Consider the following 25,288-nt stretch of genomic DNA (forward strand, 5'->3'; position numbering starts at 1 on the left):
ATTGCAATAAAACGGCAATTTCATACTTTAACCCCTAATATTATCAGCAGTTCCAAATGTGAATGATTTTTGCGTCATTTCGATATGTCTATAGTCAATACCGCAGTAATCACTGAACTCGAATGGCGATTCTCGCACTCAAAACGATTCGAACCGATTTGTACGATAATCGTATGAACTTGAAAAAATGTCATACGAGATCGTGTTTAGATAAGTCGAAAACTCGTAAGCAAGAATCTCCTTACTACATATTTCTCTGTGTAAACAGTCGAGGAGGCGATTAAGTTGCTTACGAATCTCGTATGACATAATCGTAGGCGAGTTTTAGTTCTTCCCTGAATGTAAACATTATGATACGATAATCTTATGGCGATTATTGCTTACGATAATCGCCTTTTTTTTTTTGACGGGGGGGAAATCTTTATGGATACCCCTAAGCCCAGGGAGATTCAGGGGTTATGTGGGGACTCTCCCTCCACACTGGAAGGCCTACCCCACTAAAACCCCCCCGGGTTTCGCTCTCGCCGGTTGAGTCGGCGCCGTGGGATCAGTGAACATTCACCACGACGCCGCCCGGCCGCCCTAGCTTGCGCCAGGGCTCCCGCGTTAACGGAGGGACGAGTCGGTTGTTCTCCGACCCACCCCCCAGACGAGTGAGGCCGTGCAATGCAGGCTCCGGAGTCCCTGTCCAGAGCCCGCTGGTCTCACTAGGGGATCAGGCGAGCAGCAAACCGCCTTCGCCTTCTCCCCGTACGTCTGCGCCGGAGCGGGTGCGCGTCCGCCGCGTCCTCGCGCACCCGCTCCGCGGCCTCCTTTTGCGACATAACCTCTGTGCAAAAGAAGGCCACCGCCTCCCAGGACTCCTCGCTATCGAGCATGGCGGCAACCACGCTCGGCAACGAGAGGTCCTACCCTATTACGATAATCGCCTACGAGTTTTCGTCACGAAGCGTGCGAGAAACTCTTACCATCTAAATGGGCCTTAACATTAACCATAGTGTTACCAAATGCGCAACAAAATAATTAAGTTAATTACTTAATATTGTAAGGCAAAGAGAATTTTTTTTTTCAAAGTTTGATTAATGTTGAATCTCATTAAAATAAATAAACGATTTAAGGTCATCTAATTTTATAATTTGCTTAACATTTTACATTCTGTTTACATTCACAGCAAACGTAATAGATGGTTACATTTTGAGTTTCTTAATTCTTTATTATAATTATTTTAAGCTATGTATTTGTAATAAATAACGAAAACTCGAAACGTAGGAAATACGAACTTTGTTCTCCCCAAATTTGGGGATTTTAACCGTGATATTTGAGGATTTTGAACAATTGGCATTGCTTGGCAACTCTGGTAGTACGGCACAAAAAGCGCTGAGCCTTAACAGTGCCCTAAAGACATTATTTTATTGGATCCGCAAGGAATTGAAGTATCTCAGCTTAAAATTAACCCACAGGTTGCTAGTATAAAACCTTGGGCAGTATGCGCGGAATAAAGTTAACTTGACTCCAACACTGCATCGAGCAAACCTGTGCGCCAACATACCGATTTATAACCTTAAGGGTTATTTTTGTGTGCAGGCAACAGCAAGCAGTCGCTGTCACCATCAGCTTATTGATCTTGTAAATCAATGGCTATTGAGGGGTTTTACAAAAAAAGGCTCAATCAAATTAGGGGCGGGACTAGCTACAATCACCGCTTCCAAACAAAACTGTTTTGGAATTGGTACACAACTTTGCTGACAGTATTGTAATGGCAAGTTTAGCTGTCAATAACTATATTTTGTGTATGGCAACACTTTTTTCGTGGACTGTCCAAAAAATGGTAAACGTCATGCTCGCCATTACAATTTTCCTCTTAAAATACTATTAGGCTACTGTAATTAATAGTTGTAGAAAGCCAAAAAGAGCCTTTTAATTAGAATTATATTCCATAACATTCGATGAAAATTAAACAAAAACCCCCAACAAGTACATTGGTTGTAGATGCTTGGGCAGGTATTGCACCGTTCCACTAGGTTTTTTATAGAGGCATATGATCGGTGGTGGACTATGATACGCTGTACATACCATCATCTTTGAATGCGTGCCTTCCTGCCTCGGCCCAGAACATAAGTTGCTGCACTGCATGCGATATTTTGAGTCTCTCAGTGAAATCGTAGCCATCTGTAGTATTTAACAAATGCGAGATTCCCATCTGAAATAACGTGAATTTCCTGAAATTTACATGTCACCATTGCAACTGCCTTTTGCCACGGGAAATATAAAATAATGCGTACTTGTAATAACATGTAGTATGTTACGAAACTTCATTTTCATCTACGTAAGTAGATAAGCCCTCTTTACCGTATTAGAACTGTGGCTTATCAAATTTTTCGTAATAACAAGATATCGTACCCTTTGTAATTGTGCGTCGAAAGTGCTTTTATTCTATGAAAGTCATAAAAATAATACGAACTACATGAATCAAATTACATATAAATTTGATAAGTCTCCTATTTAGACTCAATTTATATTGTGGCGGAACGGAATGGAAACGTATTTTTATAACTAAATTGTAATATACAAACTAGATACGAACCAATAAACAAGTCGCACGGCTTCCGGCGAATTCACGCGCATGTTCGGGAATGCACGCGCATTCGCGGGAATTTCCGCAGCGGCCTAGACGACGCCTGGCGAATTCGCGGCTAGAGGCACAAAGGCAGGGCAGTGTGACATCAAACGTCAAAGCGTTCCCGAGAATGCTCGAGCATTCCAACGACCGCGCACGATTTCTTGCGCGACGAGGCAAAATTGACGCTTCCGTTCCATTCCATTCTGAGGCAACATAAATTCAACCTTAAGCATAAAAAAGTTGTCGACTTATTTCGTTCGTAGAATCTTTAAACCTCTATATACAAAAGTTGTCATTTTGCAGATGTCACCTTATTACACCAAGGGGTTGCGACAACATCAGGTAACAAGAAGTGTAATCTTGAACATATTAAATATCTTATCGATATTTCTAGATAAAACTCTACATAGTCAGCGAGTTGTATAGTTGATTGTACAAACTGGCTTGGTTATTAATACCGTACATACGAATATTACACATGCAAAAAAGAGCACATAGAGCATTTGACTTTCTTAATACCTACAACGATTTAAAAATAGGAAAAAAAAACAACGCAAAGCAAACGAAAACGGGCGGGAAGGCAGAAGACACTAAAGTTAACAATGTATATTATATGCTATGGAAATTGAAATAAGATATAAATTTCAGTGCTCTGAAACCGACCTCGGAGTATTACAGCACATTTCTCTCAGCAATATTGAAGAGCAAGCTAGAGGATACCGCGGCGGGAGGTACCGGTAAGTGATGAAATCTACTAGTATGCACCGGAGTCTGCCTGAATGCACAGGGGAGTTTTCAGTTTTTGACAACGGACTCTACTGTACGCTGGTGATACTTATTGTAAAGGATATAACCTCGTCAGTGTGTGTTGGCGGGCATAAGATCCTCTTAGTTGCTCTCCCCGACGTTTGCACCGGTCCTTAGGGTTTGTGCCGTGCCCATATCAGACTCAAAGTCACGAGCACGTCAAACTTAACTTAAGATTTAAATTCAGTTGTATGCCATTTGCGATAAGAATGGTGAAAAACATTAAACTTGATGTGCCCGTGACTACAAAAAAATAAAACTTCTTAAAACTGTAAAAATTTTAAGAACATACTATACCTATTCTGAGTTTATGAGTTTAGCTAAATTTAAAATTAGTAACGTAACTAAATCCAATCATAATTACCCACTAACACGCTTTGCTAAACTTTTCAGTGAATATTAACACAGCAAGGTGAATTACCCTTCACATTGTTAAAAGTATACCTAAAACAATGAAAACTTGTAGTAAAACCTGCATAAACAATGTGTTTTGCTTTTTATCTTTTATACTGGTTCACATGCCAGTGCCATTTGCTTTAGATGCCAGTCATGCCACAGGTTATTTTTCGTGTGCTTTAAAATGCATTTCAACCCATTCATGGACAGTAACAGCGTGTATCGTAAAATATAATAATACATAGAATATAATTTTAAAAATCAAGTACGGATTTTACAGTTCAATTTCCAAGTGCTTTCTGTGTAGTTGCCGCTTACTGCTTTTCCAGAGCGAAGCATCAACAACGTGCTGACAAAATTCGATGATTTATATACATTAAACATTTTATATTGAATTTTTTTAAATATATTTATGTTGAAGATTATGATTTTTTTATGATTTTTTATTTGACTATCCATGAAACTGTTAAGCTACTGTAAATTTTTGAGATAAAATTACCAATTCATTCTGTAATGACAAATTTTGTTTTCAACAGTACGATCTTTTAGTAGACTCTATAAAAAAATATCGTTGGCACTTGGGTTCGTGCGTATAGGGGAACGGGAACATACGGTATGGACACATAACTTACAGCTTCTAGTTTGTTCTGCAGCAATAAGGTCATTCGAAGAGTGTAGATAGGCAACTTTACGCCTATTCTCTTAGGGCGCATTTTATTTATCACATAATGAATGCTCGTATTCGCCAATTGAGCTACCAATGGTTGCAGGAAGGGTCGCCGCGGAGCCACTATCAGAAAACTTAGATGAGGTGTGGAGTAGAATATTTCAAGTGCCTGAAAAGTTCACAAGTTTTGTATGCACACATTAACTATGTTTAGTTTCCGATCATTACAGAACCTTTGGATATATTGTCAACAGCCTATACATATAACCAGTAAACAGTAATTAACGTAAACAGTCCATGGTAACAAAAATTGCCAGAGATTGCTACGCTCTAGCTCTCAAACGCACACTCAAATATTCATACCTTTATTTCATAGGTAAACAAATTACACATTGAAATCGTCACATTAATTAAAGTAACTCACGCGTATGGCAGATTCCCCTGAGAAGAATGAGTTTGAAGTGCCTACAGATTTACTCGATTTTTGACGATATCATTCAATGCCGACGCTACCATTAGTTCGTTCAGGGAAGTACCGCTACCATACATATTTCTGTCGCCAAGCCACAATGTGAGTATTATTGCGTTCTAGTGTTAAAGGGTGCTGGAGAAATTACAGGCACATAGGACTTGCCAACTTATATCACAGGGTGACGGGCGCAGTGGCAGTACCCCTCGGATCTTTGCGATTTAAAGCTCAGAGAGGCACTGCAACTGTTATGTGCGTGTCGCCTACCAGCAGGCGCACGACTTGTTCGTCCCGTTACTTGGCATCATAAGAAAAGTTCTATTTCTAATCAAGAATGACACAATAGAGTTCAAGTAAAAATTATAATAAAAACCTGAGCATCCCATTCTTTCAAGTCGGCATATCTCATAATATCGTTAATACGAATCATATGAGTCTCTCGTATCTTATTGGCATCTGCTTCATCTCGCGAATTAGGATCTACACCATCGTAGAACGCATGCGTGCCATTTAGCAGGGTGGGAGCGGTGCGCCAGCGCGCGCGCAAGTACACCGTACTTAGTAGAGCTGCATGTACTCCTTCTAAAAGTTCATCTTCTGTGAATGCGCAATGCATTGCGCCTCCTGAGTCTTCTTCTACCTGTGAGAAATCCCATATACGGTTACACTATATATGTCATCGCGCCTCGCGTACCGACGATGGAGTCGAAGGAGGCTAGTACAATATGTATAGGTATTATTTTATAAAATTTAATAGATGAGTGTTTGAAATAAAAACTTTAAAAAAACATGGTTTTTTAGAAGTATCAAACCCATAGCCGGATTCAAAGACCGGCGGGCTTATTTTATAGATAAAAATAGAAGAAATTAAATAATATTTTTACGTATTTATTTTAAAGGGCTGACTAATGCAATAGTGTAGCCAAAATTATTAAATGTTCAATATTACACACAACATTACATTTATTGCACTTTTTCATTATAAGAGTGATTTTCCCAGCTGTGATTTTTGCGCGGCGTGGTCGTAAGTCTTATGTCCACTTGCACTAAACCTAGGTACGTCTTAAACCAATAATTGCAATGCAAAATCTATCAATTTAAGCATTGGTTTAAGACATACTTAAGTTTGGTGCAAGTGGACATTAGTGTATGTTGCCAAAATAGATATGTAATATTTTTTGTAGGTAAGTATACCTAAATCTTCACCTGGACCCACTAAAGAAAAATTCCTACGTCGACGTTTTAGTACATTTATAATTTTTTTAGTCCTGATTTCTGATTTTGGTGACGCGTTCACAACCTGAGTCTCAAGGTCGTATTCTAGAACTCTACTCAATGCTCAAAATTTTAGTCAGGACTTGAGTATGATTCAAAGCACTAGAAATCATACTCAAGACCTTGCCATTAGGGTCGTATTTCCAGTGCTTGAAATCATACTCAAGTCTGCTCAAATCCAGACTTGAGCATTGAGTAGAGTTCTGGAATACGACCCTCAAACTTGTTTTCATGATTGAAAAAAAATCAAACCATATTTTGAAATAATATTAATACACCCGCAATCTCAGTGAATATTACTGCTTGTAATTTAAAAATTGATTAATTAAACAGGCTAATATAAAGTAATATCGTACCAAGAATATTCGTCCGCGCGAGGAGCCTAATTTTGGTGAACAATTTTAAATGCTCACTAGCAAATACTATAAGCTTTTAAGAACTTTCCAATTGCTACCACTCGCCCCCTCCAGGGTCGCGCTAATGCGCAGTGTGGTCGGTTGTGTTTAGATCGTGCTGCTTTTCCCGCCAAAAAGGTATTAGTATTAATACTTGGTGACATGGGGGCTAAAACTGAGCAATTTTTGTGATCATGTTATCGAGGGTACAATTAAGGTTTCAAATAATGCTGTGTGAATTTTCAATGTCAATTTTGAATACCTTTAATGTGCTACAGTTAATGTTGCCTTAACTTTAATAGTAAGTAAGTTTTCTCAATAACTTTTGGCTCATTTTCCAATTTTGGTGACACGATTTTGGTGTTTTATCTGTGTTCACCAAAATTATGTCTTATCACCAAAATTAGAAAATAAGTAGCTTTTTCTGTCATTATAACACTGTTGTTTGTTGGTTACAAATAAAAAATGTTGCAAAATAAATAACTTTAATTTGTAATTAAATTTATAAAGTTATAATCATGCATTATAATTAATCTTTTTTTACTAAAAAAGTGTGCATTTGACCGCCATCTCACCTGGTGGGCAGTGCCGACGAGGTCGACGATGGAGCATGCACATCTAAATAAAGCCTATTCACTTTCGCCTTGAAAAGGCCCAAGTCATAGCATTCAGGGAATAAGTCTGCAAGCAGGGAGTTACTCTCCACAGCCGTTCGCCATATAAAATGCTTGGTGCGAATCTTTGGAATATCCACAACATAGTCCCTCCGTGATATATTCTGTAGAATACCAAAAAGCAGGCAACTTTACGCCGGTGTTCAAGGCTCTGCAGCTTCGCTTTAATGTCGAGTTACCTGTAAGCCTCTTGCCACGCTTGTCGATTGAATCCAAGGTGGCCGTAGATTGAATCCAACTTGGTATGTGGCAGAGCTATCCCATAGGTGGCAGCAGTTCTCCATACATGACCGGACTTGTGCTTGTGCTGAAGCTACTGTCCCGGTGAAAAGTAACGCCTTACCCTTGAAAGGATGCCAAGTTTCCTGGATGCATTTTTAGCCAAATATCAGATCCCCCGTAGATCGCCCTCGCCGGAATCAGTATTGGCGATCAATAAGGAGGTTATTGTCTTCAAGGTACAGCAGGAGACGGTTGTTGAGTACATGTTCCATAGTCTTGCAGAGTATGGAAGTGACTGATATAGGTCTATAGTTGACAGGGTCAGCTCTGCTTCCTTTTTTTCGGAACACGACCTGGGAACTACACTAGTCTCTGGTAAGAAGCGTAAATTAGAAGAGTACAGAATACAGGCGTGTGAGAACAGGAGACAATTCAGGCACACAATCACGTAGGACTATTGCTGGAATTCCATCTGGTCCGCTAGTTTTATTCACGTCTAAACTCCGCAGAGATCTAAGTACCTCTTTTTAGCTTACGGGGCATTCCCTGTGGCATCTAGACGCGATCTCTCTGCAAAGAGTGAGGCAAAAAGATTTGCGAACTCTTCCGCAGTATAGGCCAGCGAACCGTCCGGCCTCAGCAGAGGTGGTAAAGATGGGCGACAAAAGTTACTTTCGACCGCTTTACGAGGGACCAAAAGGATTTGCTACCTGCTGGATAAGAAGCAAGCTTGGCTCCTATGCAGCGTACATGGTGAACTATTTGGCTCTATGTAACAAACACGTTTTTGCACTTCTTGGCGGCCTTATTAAAAGATTTCTTCAGATTCCGAGTACTCGGAGTTTTGCGTAGTCGCGCGTCTGCCTAAGCTTGGTACGCGGACTGTTTTTGTGCTTCAGCATGGCTACAGTCAGCGCTAAACCATGGACGAGTTTGGGGACCATTGGGTAAATCAGAGTATGATATGTAATAATATTCCATGCCCAAACGCAAGACTTCGACTACAGCATCAGCACAGCTCGACGAGTCTCCTGAAGAAAAGCAAGTCTTTCAGGGATATGAAGCAAAGAAATGGCGCATTTCGTCCCAAACTGCTAACCTGTACCACCACACCCCTCTCATATCACTAAGGTTCTGATCGAGTGGGGAGTATACAGTTTTCACCAGACAAATTTCGGGCATCCACAACCACAGAGTATCATCGGTCTGGATCAGTTGTTAGCAGAAGATCCAAGCAATTAGCCGTATGAGACTAATGAACATCTAAGATCCTGGTCTATATGGCTATTTAATATTTTTTTGATTTAACTTGTGTTAAGTTGTTTTTCTCCAATATACTAATTTTGGTGACGAAGTTAAATTTTGGAAAACAAACAAAATTTCATTTCCAGGCCGGTAAGATACTCTTTTTGGAATAAATTTTTAATATAATACCAACCCATAATATTTACTTAAAACACAAAATTAAAAATTGTCTTTTAAAAATTGTCTGCCTGATAATATTTATTAAAAATTTATCCGACAACACAGTGCAGTAAAGTAAGGTAATATAAGCTATCTTATTGCTCAGTACAAATTTCTCTGAAGCAACCTTACGATGGTAAATTAGAAAATGCAGCAGAGTGCAGCCGCGTAATAACGATGAATAGATCAAAGAGCGTTCGAACCTTCCGACTTCAGTTGAAGTTAAAACTTACCCCAGACACTTTTTTAGACACTTATTATTTATTTTACGTCGAAACTGCACTCACCATACGATTGAGCGCCGATGTAATTGCAGATGTAGAATTCAAATGATTTATCTGATTTACGCGAAGCCCAAGCGCCGACACAGCATGGCTTCGAGAATGCCAGCTTCCATTGACAGCTAGACGATGTGCCCAGCGAAAGCTCAGGTCTTGATTTGACTTTGGCAGTGAGGATACTGTATGTTTAACAATCTCGATTTTTTCCTATAGAAACACAGAATTATTTTAACCACTGCAATTACCTGGTACAGTCAGGGAATTTACGTATTAGGTGTGAGTAGCAAAGCAATGACGAAATGACTACAGGATTCTACCTAGAACATTCATTATTTAGAAAATTTCATTATCCTTTTTGGTGAGACTGAGAGTCGAATCCGGGATCTCATCCAGCACTCACCCTGTGGCCCCGGGTCAACGAGGTCGTCAATTATGCTAGTAGAACAGTTTCCCCAAGGTTTAAGCAATTATTTCAATTTAATAATAATAAATTTAATAGTAGTAGAGCTCCTTGTGAAAGATTCATTCAGAGACGTACTGCCAACTTATCTATTTCTGTCGCCAATGTAAGCATTACTGCGTTGCAGTATTCAAGGGTAAGGGTGCTGGTGAAATTACAGGCACATGGGACTTGCCAACTTATGTCTCAGGGTGACAGGCGCAGTGGCAGTGCCCTTGAGATATTTGCGGTTTAAAGCTCTGCGTGGCACTGCCACTGTTATGTACCTACAGGCGTCTTACTTAACCCCAAGAGGAAGACTTGTTTTTCCTGTCACATGATATTATATAAAAAATCATTTATTTATCTCAATAGGTATATCAATAAATGCGTAAAAGTTACTTTGCACAAAGAGTTTAGTAGCAGGCATTGACTTACAATTATATGGACGTCGGGTCCGCGCTAAAAAGTGTCCGCACTTGTAAGGCGCTAAAATCGTATACAGAGCGCGACACTCCGCTTTAGTCTTCATTTGTTCTACGGACAGCGCGATACTGCGATGACATAACAATTTAAATTTCGAATAGGTTGACTTGAGACATTTTTTTCGTGGTTTTTGTATTAGACCCGTCGTCCATTTATTTGTAAGTCAATGGTAGCAGGCAATAATGGTGGGAGATGAAAAGATCTGCATAATGGCAGAGTGTTTCTCACCCTGTCATGTTCAAAAAAAGAAGACGCAGGTAAGATTAGTTATTTTTTTAATTTTTGATTCACACCTTTTCAATATTGTTTTTTAATTTTCGAAAAATTTTGTAACGATTGTAGCCTTAGCGAATCGCAGCAGTCGCTACAAATCTCTTTTGTATATATTTTATACTCTCTTTAAGTTTTAGTTTTATATTTAAATTCTAAATTTAAACGTGATTGTTGTTGGCGCCTTTCCTCGACTTTGGTTTGCTGTTTTGCTTTGATAGCTACGTGGTGTTTTCTAATAAATTATTATTAAAAGCTGTAAGTACAATTGTTTGTCCTTGCTCGCTCGTTGGTAGCACCCACCCTTTAAGTCATTGATACAATCCGCTATAACTATCATATAATCGTATTCATATTTTTTATTTTTAAAACAATAATACATTTACAGGCGTCCCGCTCTAAGGACAACAATAATGGTCGCGTTAGGTATACCCGATGAAGCATATAAAATTAAAAAACAAATGTACAAATAAATAATGATTTATTACCTGATCAGAAACTGAGAGTCCTAGAGTTTTCTCAATCTCAACTTTACTTATTTTATCCACTTCCACTGACAGAGCAACAAGAATGATGTATAAAAAGAAACCAGACTGTACAAAGCTTATACCATTTTCCTGTCGCTCTACCGGACTGATGGACCTCAGTTTCGCAAATGTCGTCTGAAAATTTGTCCAGTTATATGAAAAATAATTACTAATAACAAAAAAGACAAAGTAGAAAATAGCAGAATAAAACTTTACTCAAAATGTACATTTTGTACACGGAGTATTTTGTTTGCATGGGAACGTACCAGATTTGCATATTGCTGGGACAACTTTAGCGTGTTAAACGGCGTACAATAGTTTTTTCTAGAATGCATTATTAGATTTTATAAATATGGTATATACACATTTTTGTTGGTGTTATAATTGTAAATTCATATTGTCCCTGGGTAAGTGATAGTATAACTCAGGGTTTCTTGATCTTTTTCTAGTCATGGACCCCTCTCAAAATTTCAAAAAGTCCACTGACCAAAAGGTAAAGAAGAAGAAAGGCTGGCGAGTTGCATTGACACGTGTCTCGCTCGCTCCAATAACGGATGGCCGAATAGGGCGCGAAAATCAAAAACATCACGCGCACTGTATCTCTTTACTGACAACATATTGTATACCGCGCATCATGTGAGGTAGGCTCATCATGAACCCCCAGCGTACATTACACGGACACTTTAGGGGTCCATGGACCACAGGTTAAGAAACTGTGGTATAACTGGTTCGAAGGGAACATGTCTTCAATTTTTAAACTCCGACGCGAAAAGAGTCAAGTTATAAGTATGAAGTCTTTGTGTGTCTGTCTGTGACATTGTAACTACCAAACGGCTAGACAGATCTTGAAGCGGATTTTTTTTATATTTCAAAGCTGGTTTAATCGGAATTGTGTTTGTTGAACATCGGTTCAGTGTTTAGAGATTTTTTCCCAGTACACTAAGGTATCTTAATGATAAAATGAATAGATAGATGCTTATTTATTTTACTTATCCTTTTGACGCTATGTTTGGTGAACACATCAGTCCAGCTTTTTAGAGCTCTTTTCCCAGTTGGTACACCGGTAGTAGGGTAGGGATTTGAGTCATTTAATTAATATTTACTATACTCGTTCTTTCGACTTTTCCGATCGATTTCAAATTTGGTATACCAAGACAATCTGCAGACTACCCAACTGCTCAACTACTTACTACTAGAACTTATTACTTAGAACTAGAACGTGTTTGGGTTAAATAAATGGCATTGAGACAAACCCAAGTGGGGTTTAACGGTGCTTTACAATATTTATGTGTACTTTTTTCTTAAAACAATAAAAAAAAATATCTCCACGAGTTGTCAGTTTGCAGTTGGTGACTTTTCGAAGTTTTTTTGGAGTACACTGTTTTATATCTGGGTTTTTTAAATCTAATATTAGTTTTTATGTCATAAACTCCGACGTGCACGCATTTTATTTATTAATTGTCACGCATTTAATTTTATTGAACCCAATCAATATGAACAGATTTCTAACCTACTTCAAACTGTATTGTACTTGTTATAAGAATTGTTATTTACTATATTATACACATTTGAGAATCATGTTCAACGTTGATTTAAACAAACTGTGAACGCACTAATCATGATGAACTAGATTAGTTGAGTACATAATAATATAATAAAATAGTAGACGCTGAGTCTGTATTCCAAATACACACATCAAAAGTGTCTAGGGATCAAGTACGTTTAAGAGTATTGCTGCAATTAGGGTTAATTATATTAACTTTTTTGTATCGCTATTGATACTTTTTAGTGAGTTTTAACATTTAAATAAGGAATATTGTTTAAAATTCGATAATAAGAAGAAAATCGATTGTCAATGTGGTTTTGTATAAAAATGAGTTATAGCGTTTTGACAAAATCATTACAATATCTGCATCGGAACCGAAACAATTTACATTATTATGGAGAGACGACATCATTTAACCCGAGAAGTGATGATGCGAGCCGTCGGAATGTTGGAAGCTGGTTCCAGGCAACGTGCTGTGGCTTTCACTCTTAACACTACACAGAGCGTCATAAGTCGCCTATGGACGCGCTATCGCATGACGGGCAGCGTGGCCGAGCGACATGGAGGACGATCTTGCATCACGACTCGCAGACAGGACCGGTATATCCAAAATACTGCTCGACGGAATCGTACCATGACCGCCATGATGTTGGTTACGAGGCTCCACAGCTCCTCAGGCTTGCTAATAAGCGATCAAACAAACCGAAATCGTTTACGTGAAGTGGGTCTGCGATCCCGAAGGCCGCTCAGAGTTCCACCTATTGCACCCTGCAATCGCAGGGCCCGTTTACGATGGGCTCGCGAACACAGAAACTGGGAGGAAGAAGACTGGCGCTATGTGTGCTTTTCGGATGAATCCCGCTTCGGTATGAGACCGGATACAAGACGTACTCGAGTTTGGAGAACATCTGGACGTCATGAACGTTTGAGATATTGTCAGGAAGTTCATCCATATGGTGGGGGAACAATAATGATATGGGCCGGTATTTGGATCGGCGGAAGAACCGATCTCATTTGGATCAGGGGTAACCTCAATGCTCAAGTTTACGCAGAGAGGATTGTTTCAGATGTTATCATCCCTTTGCGAGGCCAGTTGGGTGATTCATTTCAACTAATGCATGACAACGCACGTCCACACACGGCTAGAGTCGTAACACGCATTCTTGCCGAAGCTCGTATCAACGTTCTGCCGTGGCCTGCTCAATCGCCAGACCTCAATCCAATTGAGCACGCATGGGATATGCTTCAAAGAAGAGCTGTGCCGAGTATGCATACCGTACATACTCTACAACAATATTTTGACTTGTTACAAAACACATGGGCGGCCATTCCTCAAAGTGATTTTGATGAACTCATTTTAAGCATGCCAAATCGCTGTAATTGTGTGATTCGTGTTAATGGTGGAAATACAGATTATTAATTTTCTTATCTTTACAATAAAAATGAGCAAAATCATCATTTTCGCCATTTTTTTGTCATTTAATTGACGCCGTTAATTTGAGTTTTTTCCCACAATTTGCAAAAACATCAATTTTAGTTTATTTTAATTAAATATAGGGGTAAGCGATTAAATAAAACATAAGCATTAAAGTAAGAAGTCGTCCTGGAAGACTGGATTTGGTAAATATTGCTTAAATAATTTTTATTTCAAAAATATTCACTTGATCCCTAGACACTTTTGATGTGTGTATTTTAAACTTTAAAATATTACGAATTACAAAATTAAACTTTAAAATTAATAGTCAATATTACCTACTGAAGACACTACTAAGCCATAAACATCTGGTTTTAAATATTTTGTCTGTCAGTTTATGCGTTTGTACATGCTAATGAAATGTGTTTAGTTTAAAATGGTTAACAAACAGAAAAGATTGGCAATTTTAAAATTCGTCTGGCGCATGCTCGAAGCGCCGCGTGTATAATGCCAAACGACGTGAGTACGCTGACCATACGTTTGGATATACAGATAATTGTAGAGCTCCTTGTGAAGAGGTCGTCCAGTGAAGTACGGCAGTACTGTAATAGGTAAGGTGGCAACCCTACCCATTTCCGCCGCCAAGCAGTAATGCTCACATTACTGTGTTCCGGTTTTGAAGGACAAAGTTGTTGGTGACATTACAGGTACATGGGATTTGTTAACTTTACAACAAAGAAATACATAGTTTGTACGAAAAATATTAGTCATCTACTTACATATATCATATATCTATAAAAAAGTCAGCGAAATGAGCCTTTTTGAAGCTATCATAAAGGTTTTAGAATAAAAATATTTTGAAAATTATACAGATATCTTTTTGTGTAGATACTTAATGGGCATATCAAGTGGGCCTTAGAATAATAACGCATAGAAACCTAGTCCGCACACGCTAAGTGAGGCAAATTGAAGCGCTCCCAATGGGCCTACACGAGCGGGCGGGCCTTCAGTGCTCAAGGTGCAAGTTGCACCGCGAACAGCTCAAGAATTTTAGCTAAAAATGACGAAATGTGCGGTAAATGAGTGTAAAAATACGTGAGACAAACATAAAATAGATGCTAACATCACATCCCACAAGGAAGTAACGCGTTTCAACTTGTATTTTTATATAAATATTCACTAAAACCGAAAATTAACCTACTACTAAAACTAGCCTACATGCATTTGATTTTTGCCTCTCTTGTGACAGTTCGTTTGATATGAAATTATCATTCTATGCGTTCTATGCGTTATTATTCTAAGATGTGGGCAATTTAATGAAAATAAAATATTTCCGTTGCAGCATGATCGATATTTTTTTTCTATTTTCACTTATTTATTTTTGGTAGGCAAAGGTTTGCCCATACAGCCTCTTCATAAAAATTCTATCTTTCTTTGATTTAATGGGAAAGGCGACAAGCGCCTGTTCTGTAGTTTAATTCTTTCAGTTTATTTCATATATCTTAGACGTTAGATGCTATGTAATTGTATAGGACAGGATAAGCTTCTATGTTTTTCGATAGGTCTTCTGTTGAGCGCGGAATATCCTCAGGTTTGCTATATATTTCCAGCAGGAATTCACAGAGTTGCTACTGACAAGAGACTATTCTTAAACACTGAAATACTGACAGATTGTTCCAGAGCATTGTACAGAATACATTCAGCAGAATTATGGATCTTTTTTTTAATAATATATATATTATTTTAAGTGACGGGACGAAAAAGTCTTGCGCCTGATGTTAAGTTACACGCCTGTCCATAAAAGTTACAGTGCCACTACTTCCCTTGTAAGTGCCTTGTAAGGTGGCAGTACTTCCCTGGACGAACACTTTCACAAGGAGCTCAACTGGTACTAAAGTAACTCTACTGCTATGATCTACAAGAGTTACTTTTTCATTTAATAGTAAGACACGTAGATGATATGTTTGCGCGATGGAATCGCAGGCACAGCTTAGTAGGTAATAAATACATGTTATAGAAATAGATTTATATGTTTTCAATATAGATTTTCACGATTGGCATGTATAAACATTTATGACTCAAGCGGTTGCGAACGAGTGTAATCGCTCGAGGGCGTTTTCAAGGACATAATCTTTCAGTGTCCTGTCACATATCGATATGACGTACGTGTACGTGAATGGCAATTAGGGAATGGATATACAGGATAATCTCAGTCCTTGTATTTGCGAGATTGAAAGTTTCTGATCCCGCGGGATCCTGTTACTAACTAATATAAATTATATATATATATAAATTACTAATGCTTAGAGACTTCGAGAACAACGGTCACATCATCAAACTACAAATGTGCGAAGGACTAAAACTCAAAGAAAGAAGTATTATGAAGTTCTTTATTGAGATCAATCATAATTTAGGTATCATATATAAGGTATATATTATTTTGAAAGTAAGTGCGCAAAAACGATAAATTAATAATAGTTTCATCCGGTAATCCGATCGCGACCTTACAAACTAGGTTGCCAACAGTGAAAAACGCTCGCTCTCCTTCCACGCTGGTTGGAATAACAGTCTTTAGTGTGTTACAGGTAAACAGAAGATATGATCCTTTTAATCCACGAATATAAAATAACAGTTATTTCCCTAGCTGAACTACAAGGGTACATCAGCTCTTGCAAGTCTTTATATACATAAGAGCCTATGCAAACGGCGAATTTTTTAAGCAGATGACGCGCGTTAACGCGGTTCAAGAGAGCCGATCAACACAATAATCCTCTGGCCACATAAAGGCGGCCGCAAAAGCGTTCCGGGCGCGGGAATTTTCTTAATGTATGAGTTTATATGAACCCTGACATACTGAAACTATCTGCCGTGCTGTAAGTGAATCTAACCGATTTTATGGTATTAAAATTGGTTAGATTTACTTAATGGAAAATGGTAACTGCCGCGTATAAATATTTGCTGAAGACGAAGTAGGATCCTTATAATATCACAAATGTATTGGCGCCCATGAGACACAGGCCTTAAGTTTCCGTGCCTGTGATTGTGCTGGCTGTGGTCACGTATCAATCCAGAACACAACAGAATTTAGGGAATCACCTCACTTATCGACACGGAATCGCATTAAGCTGGTCAGAAAAATCTTTATGTCCATGTAATAAGAGCGAAAATGACGTGCGTTTTGCGTTAGCGATCCGTGTGGAAGCGAAACGCGCAACGTCTTTTTCGCTCTTATTACATGGACATAAAGGTTTTTCTGCCCGTCTCAAGGCGATTACGTGTGAATAAATGTGGTGAGTCCCTTACGAAAAAAAATAGGTTGGGCGATGGCAGCAGTTAATTAACAGTTAAGTAGGTACATTTTTTAATTATATAGATACATACATATTTCATTTGGCAAATAAAACATTTTATACGTTGTATTTTACATTTATTATCGATGCTCGAATACCCTGCCTTTCAAGCCTTTAAATTAAACCTTTAAAGTTAAATACTTGGCATTTGTATGTTAGTAGAGAATGAAACCGGAAAAGAAATTTTTCCGGGTTTAAATCGCGTTTTAAATAATAAATATTATATGTAATATTAATGCGCGATTTGAACATACTGATTTTAATTCCGGAAAAATAGTTTCATTTCCAATGTGTAACAATCGCGAAAACCTAAGAACTCAATATTGTATGTTAAGTATTTGAAACCATCTACCTCTTCCTAGGCTCCAGCTGAAAAGCTCCAGCAGCGCTGAGGCACTGCCCAGCTTAAAGCGGAGCTGGCTAACCTTTTCGGCTAATATTGTGTACTTTAGTTTTTATCTATTAGTTATCTTCTTTATTTTTGTTTTTTAACAGATGTTGTGTTTGTTATTATGTTCTAATATTATTTGTGAATAACCGAATAAATGTTTCTTTCTTTCAAAATAAGATGAAAGTTTGTCTATAGGTAATAATCACGCATAATCATGAACCATCGTCCTCGACCTGTACTGTGACCACGGAATTACAAATTAATTTGTTATTAAGTTACTGTGATGTTTAAAATACTAACAACATTATTGATAGTATGGCTAATTATTGATTTTATAAAAAATAAAATCAATAGGTACGTAAACGTATTATGGAATTTATATTAATGAATTAAATCTCCTATATAACGTCTATTAAGTCAAATAGATACTGTAACGCGGGAAACCTCCTTCCTTGCCATAACATGAATAGAAAAGACTCTTTCTTGGATTCGCGCCAAACGGATAACCGTCAATAAAAAAATACAGATCCAAGCCGGCAGCGCTACTATTTTACGACTTGGAGCACTTAACCAACCGGAAATTTCTAAAACTAAAAAGTCTGCCATTTTTGCGGATAAGCGTTTGTAAAACCGCACTTTAGTTCACTTTTCTGCTCACTAAAGTGCGTCGAAATCGATTCTATATTATGTGACGGTTACTTACTAGATCTTTGCATTAGGTGGAAGAATTCAAAGAGACCTTCGCATTTGGCAGTTGGTCACTACAGGGATTTAATTAACTAATGAAATTCACTATAACCTCTATTAAATAATTGAAATCTTTATAATCTCAATTAACCAATTAAATTAATTATAACCTCTATACATTTATTAATTAATTACGGCTAAATTCGTTACGTAAAAGAATTTGGCAATATGCTAATCAAAAAAGAGAGGGGAACATTTGATTTGAATATAGCTAAAAAGTGTGAGGTACTAACACTGGTGTGAAAGTTGTCGGATTATTGTAATGCCTATTTTAATTTATCTTGTAATAACACAAAAAAGGTGATAATAGAATCGTACAAATAGCCAATGCACACTATACACGTGAGGCGCACTATAAGTTTCCGGAATGAATAAGAAAAAAATACTATAAATGGTGAGAAATGAATTTATTGTTTCTGAAAATATTCTCCGTTAGCATTAATGCACTTTTTCATGCGAATGAACCAATTTTGAAAACATTTATGTCACTCCTTCGTAACAATCTCTGAAACATATTTTTCATACTCTTCGACAGCCTCTTGAGGTGATGAAAATCGTTGACCGCGTAACATTTTCTTAATTTTTGGAAATACACAAAAGCCACAAGCTGCCAGGTCGGGAATGTACGCGGGATGGCTGATAAGGTCAACGTTGTTCACCTACAAAAATTCATTTGTCTGTCTGGCCGTGTGAGAACTGGCATTATCGTGGTGCAAGATGATACTCAATGTTGATCAACTATAGACCTATCTCAGTCACTTCCATACTCTGCAAGACTATGGAACGTGTACTCAACAACCGTCTCCTGTCATACTTTGAAGACAATGACCTCCTCAGTGATCGCCAGTATGGATTCCGACGAGGGCGATCTACTGGGGATCTTCTTGTGTATGCCTGTCACTAATGGAGCGAGGCTATAGAAAAGCAAGGCGAAGCACTTGCTGTGTCTTTGGACATTTCTAAAGCCTTTGACAGGGTCTGGCATGCAAGCATTTTAAGCAAGCTTCCATGTTGTAGGCGTCCCACTGACCTTTGCAATTGGATCTCGGATTTCTTGAGTGAACATTCCATTCGAGTGGTCTTAGAAGGCTAATCGTCCGAACATATGGCGATAGGGATTCTCAGGGTTCCGTACTGTCTGCAACGGTCTTTCTGCTGCATATCAATGATATGTTAATTCCAGGTACCTTTGCGTATGCTGATGATAGCACAGTTGTAGATAGGACGCTCAAGGCAATCTCCGATTGGGGCGATGCCAATCTTGTCAAATTTAACGCTACCAAAACGCAAGCATGTCTATTCTCCCCATAACGGAGTCCCTTTGAGCTGGCTCCGACTTTTAGTGATATATCCATACCGATAGCCGACCATCTCCAGCTACTTGGAATGTACCTGTCGTCCAATCTGAACTTCGGCAGATACATTGAATCCATGGCCAAAAATGCAGCCAGGAAGCTTGCCATCATTTCCTGGGTGAGGCGTTACTTCACACCGGGACAGTTGCGTCAGCTGTATCAAGCACAAGTCCGGTCGTGTATGGAGTACTGTTGCCACCTTTGGGATGGCTTTGCTACATATAAAGTGGCCACCTTGAATTCAATAGACAAGCGTGTCAAGAGGCTTATAGGTGACTCGGAATTAGAAGAGGCGAAGCTGCAGAGCCTTGAACACCGCCGTAAAGTTGCCTGCTTATCAGTATTTTAGAGGATATATCACGGAGAGTGTGCGATGGAATTACACGATTTACTTCCGCCTTCCCCTTTTCCATCATCGGGGGACTAGGCGTAGGCTTGGCTTCCACCCCTATGTTGTGGATATTCCAAAGATTCGCACGAAGCGTTACACTTCCACATTTATATGGCGAACGGCTATGGAGTGAAATTCCCTGCCTGCGGACTTGTTCCCTGAACGTTATAACTTGGACCTGTACCTTTTCAAGGCGAGAATGAATAGGCATTATCTAGGTGTACATGCTCCATCGTCGACCTCATCCTCACTTTCCATCAGGTGAGATAGAGGTCAAATGCACACTTATATTAGAATAAAAAAAAATACGGCGTTTACGGTTATTTTTACGGAGTTTGTCAATAACTTCCAGCAAACAAATGGTCGTGTACCAATGACTATTCACGGTACCACGATTCTCCAAAGCAAAAGTAGCCACGTATCCAGTTTTATTAAAAAAAGAAGAAATCATCCGCTTAGAAGCACTTTGTACGCGCGCCACTTTGGCTGGAAAACCCATACGCTCGATTGCTGCTTTGTTTTGGGATCGTAACTATAAATCCATGTTTCGTCACCTGTTACTATGTCCCACACCAAATTTGACGCCCCTTCGTTGAATCTGGTAAGCATGGCGTTGCACCAACTGACGCGATCCGTTTTTTGAGCATCCGTCAAATTGTGTGGGATCCGCAGAGAGCACAGCTTTTTCACACCCAAATGTTTGTGTAGTATAGATTGTATTTGACTCATGCCTATGTTTAAAGATGCCCGAATTTCATGGTATGTTATATGCCTGTCTGCTTTGATCATACGGCGCACAGCATCGATGTTTTTGTTATTCACAGCAGTGGACGGCCGCCCATCAAGAAATTCGTCACTGAGATTCATACGACCGCGTTTGAATTCTGCAAAGCTATAAGTAGTCGTCTTACAAGGTGCTTAAAGTCGTAAAAAACCATACTACGAAAATTTTCACGAGTTAAATCCATGGTGATGTAGACAACCAATTTCTAAAATGTAAAGATAAGTGACAGTCAGATGAAACAAACTGTATTCTACAGCCAAAAAGTTCCATTTAGAAATGTTGTAATTACTTTTTAAATATTGTTTATGTAAGTGACCAGTTCCGGAAACTTATAGTGTACAACACACCATAAACTCTTACCTCAAACAATCACTTTCTTAAACTACAATATTGAACGTTGCTTAAAAATGATGTTAAGTACAATTTTTAAGCAGACTTTTGACACAATGCTGATTTGCGCAGCATATAAGCCTTTCAGAAGAAGAATATAAATAAATGATTTAAATAAAATAATAAAATTTAAAACTGGTAATAGAAAGTGGTAACTTCTGCGTATATGCATTTGCTGAGAACGTAGTCTGATTTAATTAGTGAGTACCTAAATTGAAAGCTGTTTATTTTTTGTGTGAGGCATATTTTATTTATTATCAGTGCCCAAATACCTGGAGGGTGCTATTGAAATTCCTCGCGGTGGCTTCCCTGAATGTTTGAAGTATGATGAAAATAACAACGCCATAATACGTCATCGTCCGTCTAATGGTGATGAAGAATAAAGTTTTATTGAAGATGAAGATTATTTTATTCAAACATCATAAAAGTCATAAATACGGACTAAATATTTTTAATAGCTCCAAAATATATATTGAACTGCTGAATTTTTTCTGCGATTTTAAAGGGATCGAATTACTCTTTTAGGGCGCTTTCAAATTAGATGCTTATAGACGCAGAGCAGTTGCAACATCACTGTCGTGACACGCGCACGGCACTTTTGCAGCCACAATTACTGAACTAAAAACAATTACTGAAGTGCTACAGACGCGCGGCTGTCGCGCCATAGTCGTGTATCTACGCTACGCTTCTATAAGCTTCTCATTTGAAGGTACTGGAAGGACATTGGAGTATACCATAGCTTACCATATAAAATGTCCGTTCAAATTTATCAAGCGTCTTGCTAAATTCTGATTGTATATGTATTCGTACATCCTTTTCTAATGTCTTATTTGGTGCTACAGGTGCATGAGTTTCCATAAAATCTGCTACACTTTTCGCTGGCCTAGGCGGAGTGTTTAATCTACGCGGAGCGGTTCTTACACCTTTATTGAATTCATGTGTTATAAATTCTATTTGTCGCCAGTTGGTGGAGTCTGCCCTCTCTGTGGACTTCATTGAATTATCCTGGGCTACCCGTGGATCTCTACGCAAAATTGTCGTGTAAGCATTTAAATTAACTAAATCTGAATTATGTGAACACTTTCCACTTAAACAAAGGTGACTAAATGAAGTTATAGGTGGGCGTAGAGGTAGAGGTGTAAGAATTGACACATATCTTTTAAATAATGACGTATGAGCGCTTACATATAATATAGCGAATAATGTGAACACACATAAATGATTACATATGTTGCGCGTCATGTTTCGATAGTCCGTTATTTTGTCACGTATTCAAACACTTATCCAAACTTTTCCAAGCGTCGACCAGAGTTGCACTAAATGAATAAATAATATTAAAAAGAGTGAAATAATATTGGAAATTTGTTCACTAAAAATTATTATTGTATGACTTGAGTGGCACCACGTCTGAATACATTGCAAATTCTTATCTAACTGTATGCAATCGAGGAGCGATTAAGTTCAACCTTTTTAGTTACACTTCGTAATGGCTCTTTGAAATTGAATTAATGGATGATTAAATCAATAGCAGATCGAATTAGAATTTCATTTTGTACTTACTTATTTTTCTTGACGGTTCATTAGCTAAAAACTATATAATAATATTATATAAATCAAATAGCCTAGTGTTCGAAGATTTGCGTTAAATAACAATCATTAATATTTATTTCCATTACTAACATGAAAACTCAACTCTTCGCGTTGCTACACAATGGAAATGAAACAAAATCACACAGATATTAGGTATTTGGTTTTCAAACCAATCAGTCTCGAGGTCCTTACGAATCCCATGGTCACGGCTGGCTCCAGTCAGTCAATTACTAAGATTTACAGCTATGTGCCTAAGTGTAGAATACTGTGGTATCCGGTAAGAATGCAGATTCAAAGGGGACGTAGCGACAAATTGAAAAGGGTACATATATTCGACTGTCGCCAGGTGGCGCCACTTGGAGTGAACGAACGTTCAGGGGGGCCTACTATGAGCTCTTAGAGCAATCCTATTTAAGCCTGTAAGTTGGATTGCCAGTCAAATTCGTACTATGACCTCACAAAAACAACTCATTTTCCATGCAGTTTACGTTCCCCATTCGAAATCCGTTCACCTTTGAAAAAAACAAATATATGAGATTTAAAACCGGAAAAATAGTTTCATTTCCTATGTGTAACAATCACGTAAACCTAAGAACTCGACAACATACAATAATTTATAACCGAATAATTGAAAATAAAATAAAATAAAATATTCCTTACTGTTACTATTTTTACACCGAATTATTTTTACACATACACACTCACTCACTCATTCACTCTCTCTCTCTCTCTCTCACACACACACACACTCACACACACACACACACACACACACACACACACACACGCACACACACACGCACGCACGCACGCACGCACGCACACACACACACACACACGCACACACACATACACACTCACACACAAAACACACACCCACACTCAAACACACAAAGCCTCACACAATTTGTGTGCCATGTACGTGCAAATAAGTATTGTACTGATTTAGCTTTCTAACTTTTGTTATCTTTTCTTTTCTTTTTATTATTTTTTTTATTATCTTTTTTTTGTTTTCTTTTCTTTTCTTTTTATTACTTTTCTTTTCTTTTTATCTGTTTATGTAGTTATTAACGTGAGTGGGGGGTCGGAATACTGTAACACAGGGTATCATCCTACAGATTCCGCTCTCTCACAATGGTCAAACACGTTGTCATTTCAACTTTTGTATGTATCTTTTATAAGATCAATACCATTGTGATTGGAAATAAATGATTATTATTATTATTATTATTATTATTATTATTATTATTATTATTACCTTTTCTTTCATAGCAAAATTGTGTCATGACGTGCTATTGCCATGCAAATGGCGGTCCCGTCTGCAAAAATAAGCAATTTAAAAAAGTTACTCCGTGATTGATTGATGATTCATTCGATAATAAATTACGTTGTGACAGTTTGGGGCAACGGCGCCAATGTAATAGAAAAAGATTTACTTTTAGTCCTTAGTTCTCATCATTTTCTGCAACCAGTCTGTATTTGAAAAAAATATTTATAAGTACATATATTGAATTGATATTCAATTATTTTTTTATGTGAAATTACTCCACTAGTTTGTTATAATTATTAATACAAAGATGAAACACGCAGAAAAAAGCTGCTATCTGTAAAGGTATCTAACTGGGTGACGAAATACTTTCCTAGATTTCTCATAGATGGCGCTACGGCTAAAAAGTCGTTGAAAAACCAAACACAAAGATACAACAACAAACACAGAGAAAAATTCGTGAAGTCCGCTAGTTCGTTCCGTGGTTTAACCGGTACAGCGTCTGGCACGGTATGCTAGATACATCGGTTCGAATCCAGCCGCATCGAAGGACTTTTTCTGAGTGTTCGATCTTTGTATTAATAGTTATAACAAACTAGTGGAGTAATTTCACATAAAAAAATAATTGAATATCAATTCAATATAAATTTAAATACAATGAATAGCGACATCTCTCCGGGGCTGGTAGCTGTAAAGGTATCTAACTGGGTGACGAAACACTTTCATAGATTTCTCATAGATAGCGCTACGGATAAAAAGTCGTTGAAAAACCAAACACAAAGACACAACAACAAACACTTAGAAAATTCGTGAGGTCCGCTCATTGACTTACAAATAAATGGACGACGGGTCTAATACAAAAACCACGAAAAAAATGCCCCAAGTCAACCTATTTAAACGTAGTGACATGTCAAGGAATATGAAAAAGCTAAAATGTTGAATTTAAATTGTAATGTCATCGCAGTACTGTCTAATTTTGCTTGCTTCGCTGTCAGTCGAACAAACGAAGACTAGAGCGTGAATGACGCTCTGTTTACGATTTTAACGCCCTATAAGTTCGGGCACTTTTTA

General features: G+C 38.1%; 1 protein-coding gene across 2 annotated transcripts in view; it reads right to left on the reverse strand.

Annotated features, from left to right (window-relative positions):
- LOC113233105 overlaps positions 1-22,757 on the reverse strand; it is a 26,606-nt gene extending 3,849 nt beyond the window's left edge. Inside the window, exons 1-6 of one of the 2 annotated variants that reach the window (XM_026468087.1) lie at positions 22,105-22,757; positions 10,954-11,127; positions 9,277-9,477; positions 5,333-5,599; positions 4,456-4,659; positions 2,074-2,200 (exon numbers count right to left, since the gene is read on the reverse strand). In XM_026468087.1, coding sequence (XP_026323872.1) covers positions 2,074-2,200; positions 4,456-4,659; positions 5,333-5,599; positions 9,277-9,477; positions 10,954-11,127; positions 22,105-22,602 — 1,471 coding nt within the window. In that variant the 5' untranslated portion in view covers positions 22,603-22,757. The remainder of the gene's footprint in view (positions 1-2,073; positions 2,201-4,455; positions 4,660-5,332; positions 5,600-9,276; positions 9,478-10,953; positions 11,128-22,104) is intronic. The other variant, XM_026468088.1, reaches the window with a different exon arrangement.
- Positions 22,758-25,288: the final 2,531 nt, after the last annotated feature.

Source organism: Hyposmocoma kahamanoa, unplaced genomic scaffold (assembly GCF_003589595.1).
Source record: "Hyposmocoma kahamanoa isolate Upper Pololo Valley unplaced genomic scaffold, ASM358959v1 78, whole genome shotgun sequence".
Classification (NCBI taxonomy): domain Eukaryota; kingdom Metazoa; phylum Arthropoda; class Insecta; order Lepidoptera; family Cosmopterigidae; genus Hyposmocoma; species Hyposmocoma kahamanoa.